Genomic DNA, 4,859 nt, shown 5'->3' with positions numbered 1-4,859 from the left:
ACAAGTTTCTAAATGCAAAATCCAAATCTTTGATAAAATATATAGTATTTGCATAAAGATTTAACTATAAAAATTATTACATAACACGATTTTTCACAAAAACATTTTTGTAGTATAAGATTAGATGAATATGATTGTATAAGTATATGAGTGTTATGATGAGATGTTATGAAAACCATGATATACGTACATAAATATTTTAATGAGTTGTTATATTTGAACGGTTACGATCTAATACTATAATGATCATGTACCATCTGCACAGTACCTACACCATAATCTATATCCGATCTAGGTTCTTCTAACCTAATATCAGGCTGAGGTTTGCTAACAGGCTGAGGTTCGCTAGTACTACCATATTCATAACCAGTTTCCCCATGAAGATACCAAACTTTATAATTACGTGAAAATCCTCTCATATACAAATGAGTCCAAACATCAAATTCTCTTATAATCCTATTATTATTGCAAGTAGAGCAGGGACATCTTAACATACCGATTTTTGCATCCGGTTGCTGTTCAACAAGCTTCATGAATTCTCCAATCCCTTGACCGTATTCTTCCGTAAGTAAATTGGTGTTGGGATCCATATGAGGTTTATCCATCCACGAACGATAATAAACTCCTGAAGACATGATTTTCTCAGAATTGTTGTGATTAGAGAGAGTGAAGAGAGAATGAGGAGTGAATGAGTTGAATGAGGAGAGGTTGTATTTATAGGAAATTGCTTACGGCAGTCCGACGACATTCCGACGGAATTCCGACGACCCTAACGGTCATATCCGTCGGAATTCCGTCGGTATTTTCCTATCTCAACGGCTATAAAACGGTCATATGTATTTGTCGGCAACGGTCAAAAGGTTCGTCAGAAATTCGTCGGTATATGCCGACGAACTTCCAACGACAGCGACGGTTATATTATTGATCGCAAGGTCGTCGGAAAGTCATCGGTATATACCGACGAATTTCGGACGAACGTAACAGTTATATATTAAATCGGAATGTCGTCGGAATTGCGTCGGTATATACCGACGCTCACTCTTTGGTCGGAAAGTCGTCGGTATATTCCGACGAATTTCTGACGGAGTTGTATTTTTTGGTTTCGTCGGAATGCTGTCAGAAAATCGTCAAATTCGTCCGACGACTTTGTTCTCCGTCGGAACGTCCGTCGGAATATAGCGTGTTTTCTGGTAGTGTGGAGATTAGATTAAACCTAAGAGATAAGAATAAGGAAACAATATAACTTCCATAACAAGATATGGAATATTTCCAATATATTCAAATATATGGTGTCTGTTACATGTTTGGAGCGGTTGTGTTTATACGTTTGTTGTGTTTATACGTTTCTCGCGTCTTCGCGAGGAGATGAGAGAGCAATCTAAATAGACTATAAAGTATAAAGTCCAAAGACTAACACATTCTTTTGCCCAAAGAGTTGTACAGTGCAGACGCATATTCGGTTACTCAAATCAAATAAATAAAGTTTTAATATTTAAATATAACATCTAGATGCATAACAGGAGAAAAAACTAAACAAATCCAAATACAGTGTATACATACAACATTTGGATGAAGCATCTAGATGCAATTATAACATGCACAGACGGAACATGCCAACTATGCACATTATATGTAACTACGAGAACTAATGAAAGCTGAAACATATATAGTTTGAGAATAGTTTGGTTTTAGAAACAATAAACTTTCTAACATAAAATCTTAAAGCTGTGACCCAAAGTGAATCAATATCAAATATTCAAATACAATATTCTTCTACAGAAGAAGAGGTTCAAAGTTTCGTGCACCTTCAGTGTTCGATAGTCTCTTTATTCTTATCTCAAGTGGAATCAAGTTCTTTAAGCTGACTGAATCCAAGTTCAGTCATATCCTGCTTTGCCATCAAGTTCCTGCATAACAAATAGGTATCATGATCCTAGCTGGATAAACTTTTTTCTCATAAGACCAACCCTTAATCCCAAGCAAACGAGCACTAGAGATAATTATGATTGTCACCGAGACTAACTATTCGACAGTGGAGATATTTTTTTGAGAGATGTCTACATTGCTCAGATTTGTGAGCTGAAACTTTAAGACAGCCGATATATTCTTTCTTCTCCTGAAAATAACAATGGTTCCAGCCAAGAATAATACCAAGTGAATAACTGAAAGATACACACAAGCATATATACCTAGAGTTATTGAAGTAATACCGAATCACATTCGTGGAAGTGATCCAAAGGGAAAATACCCTTCTCTGGTGGGATAGGTCTCAATCCTCTGTTTCCTCCATATGATCCACCTGCCACAAGGAAATCAATAGGGGCTTGTAAAGCTTTAGAAAGTAACATTGTTTATACAAAACAATGATCATTAAAACATGTTTCCTTTCTCTAATATAGTAACTATAGATCATAAATCTGGGGTTGTGGGGTTTTAGTAAAAAGGCATTGTCTTAATAACATACAACACAACACAATTATCTTCTCCCCAACAATACAGAACCACGGATTAATTTAGGAATAATCAACAGAAAATAATAATCAATCAGCAGTTATTTGTTCTAAAAGAAGAAGCAGATGTAATCTCAGTTAAAGAAGCACCATTTTCTTATATCTCTAGCCACCAAACATAATCTTATATCAAAACTGAGTCAGTTATACTAGTAAAAGTGTTCATGCACAAGGCCAAGGCGTTTAGAGTTCTTATGAATAATAGCCACCGAACACTCTTTCTGTAGAAATAATTTATGAAATAATAATAGCCGCAACGGGCATAATATCCAACCAAGGAGCTCGATTCCAGATAAATAACGAGGACGCAAACTTACTGAAATGAGAAGTAAAACCAGAACTTGATTGAACAACGAACATAGAAACAGACCTTAAAACGATTGTCCAGAAAAAAGGAAACGAAGATTTGTTTTTAACTGTTACAACAAAAACAAAACGAATAACTTCGGAAACTAGAGTATTATCGGTACTACAACCACAAATCATCTTCATTCTTAATCGCTGGTGGCTGATATGAACGCACTTCCAGGTTGACGGTTAGCCAAACGACCATGGTTCGATAAGAACTGCAACACAAAGACACAACATAAATCAAAATCAATAAACAAGAAAAGCTATAGCTCAAATGGTGAATAAAATTAGACAAAATATAACACAGGCAATACTCATCACAATTACCACAAGATATACCAATTCAAAAATCAATACTAGTTCAAATTTTGGTTTTCCAATTTCCAATCAACATACTCCAACAGACACTACACAAGCAATGCATTTCGGGAACATTCTAAAGACAGGTACAAGAACAGTACCTTAGCATTGACACCATCAGGAACAATCCTCTTGGACTGTCTCAGCCTAGTGTAATCAGCACGGTTGAACTTGGTGAATCCCCTGATTGAAACATCATCATCAAATGTTTCAGTTAAACGATAACAAACAGAAGAGAAAACGACAGAAATACATTCACTAAACCCATACCATTTCCTGCTAACAATGATCTTCTGACGACCAGGGAACTTAAACTTAGCCCTCCTGAGAGCCTCCTGAGCATGAGCTCCATGGTTATCCTTACACCTCACAGACAAAAGCACCTGCCCAATCGCAACTCTAGCACAAGTCCCAAGTGCCTTACCAAAAGCACCTCTCATACCAGTCTGAAGCCTATCAGCTCCAGCGCACGAAAGCATCTTGTTAATCCTCAGAACATGGAAAGGATGAACCCTAATCCTCAAATGAAAAGCATCTTTCCCAGCTGATTTCACCATGTACTTGTTGCAAGCGATACGCGCAGCCTCGAGAGCTTCGCTGGAGACGTTTTCTTTCTCCCATGAGACGAGATGGACGCAGAATGGGAACTCGTCGACTCCTTTCTTCTTCATCCCGACGTCGTAGATCCTGATCTTGGGATCGGGGACACCACGGCAGTATCGTGATTTAGGGTATGGCTTCCCCTTGATCTGACGGTAACATCTCGCAGGTCCTACATGTACAGAATCGTATATTACAATCAATGGCAACACATTCTCAAAAATCGGAGCCTAGGCATTTCATTCGTGATTAGCAGAAACACTAATCTAGCTAGCACGAATCATACATTACGATCCAAACCGTAGAGATTCAGAAACACGATTCGATTCAAGGATTCAGGCAATTCCAATTGAGATTTGACGGGTGGAGAAGATGAGACTTACTTCGCCCCATCGCGTTGGTGTTCGTTGGTGACGGCTTTGGAAACCCTAGAATTAAAAATGAGTCGCGTAATGTTCTTTATATAGGTGAGATAACAGAAAAGCCCTAAGTTTAGCATACGTAACTGCTTAGCTAGATAAGGGCCCATTGGATTCTTTGATATTATGTCCGGGCTTAATGTTTTGACTTGCTCCAATGTAAACACGAAGCAAAAACAACGCAGTATTGATGATGCTTCGTAGCCAAACGTGCTAGTTTTTTACATTAGAGGATTGGATTCATCTAAGTGTCCTCTGCTATGCAACGCACTCATATGTGGTGATGCCAAAGCCTTTATATGATCCACTATCAGTGGTGAACAAATTTTACATAAACCAAATTCTGTCGTGACACACATGGGTTTCACAAATTCTAAAATAATCCTCTCATAATTTATATTTATTTTACATTAAAATTTAAATACAAAACAAGGATAAATAACTAAGCCCCCGGAGAAGAAGTTGAGTCTAAAGATATATATATATATATATATGATTGTGACAATGTGAGACTCATGATGATTGTTATCATTTAGACTGGCCAACATGTGTAATTTGAAATGATTGTTTGGAATATTGTTATAAATAAATGGCACGTGTTGTTTCATGTATTAATAAG

The 4,859-nt window shown here is 37.2% G+C and overlaps 1 protein-coding gene across 1 annotated transcript; it reads right to left on the bottom strand.

Moving 5' to 3' along the window:
* Nucleotides 1-2,832: 2,832 nt before the first annotated feature.
* On the bottom strand, nt 2,833-4,460 carry LOC106452885 (60S ribosomal protein L10-3). The gene is made up of 4 exons (XM_013895071.3): nt 4,205-4,460; nt 3,492-3,993; nt 3,323-3,404; nt 2,833-3,076 (listed from the first exon to the last, which is right to left on the bottom strand). The coding sequence occupies exons 1-4, from the start codon at nt 4,212-4,214 to the stop codon at nt 3,005-3,007; spliced, it is 666 nt and encodes a 221-aa protein (XP_013750525.1). The 5' UTR covers nt 4,215-4,460; the 3' UTR covers nt 2,833-3,004.
* Nucleotides 4,461-4,859: the final 399 nt, after the last annotated feature.

The sequence above is a fragment of the Brassica napus genome, chromosome C2, assembly GCF_020379485.1.
Source record: "Brassica napus cultivar Da-Ae chromosome C2, Da-Ae, whole genome shotgun sequence".
Classification (NCBI taxonomy): domain Eukaryota; kingdom Viridiplantae; phylum Streptophyta; class Magnoliopsida; order Brassicales; family Brassicaceae; genus Brassica; species Brassica napus.
This window is presented reverse-complemented; position numbering and strand designations above follow the sequence as displayed.

What these genes read in the sequence shown, in the direction of transcription:
- LOC106452885 (XM_013895071.3), bottom strand. An exon ending in ATCATTGTTAGCAGGAAATG is followed by an intron (nt 3,405 to 3,491) that starts GTATGGGTTTAG and finishes TGTTTCAATCAG; the next exon opens with GGGATTCACCAAGTTCAACC. An exon ending in CTGATGGTGTCAATGCTAAG is followed by an intron (nt 3,077 to 3,322) that starts GTACTGTTCTTG and finishes TTTGTGTTGCAG; the next exon opens with TTCTTATCGAACCATGGTCG.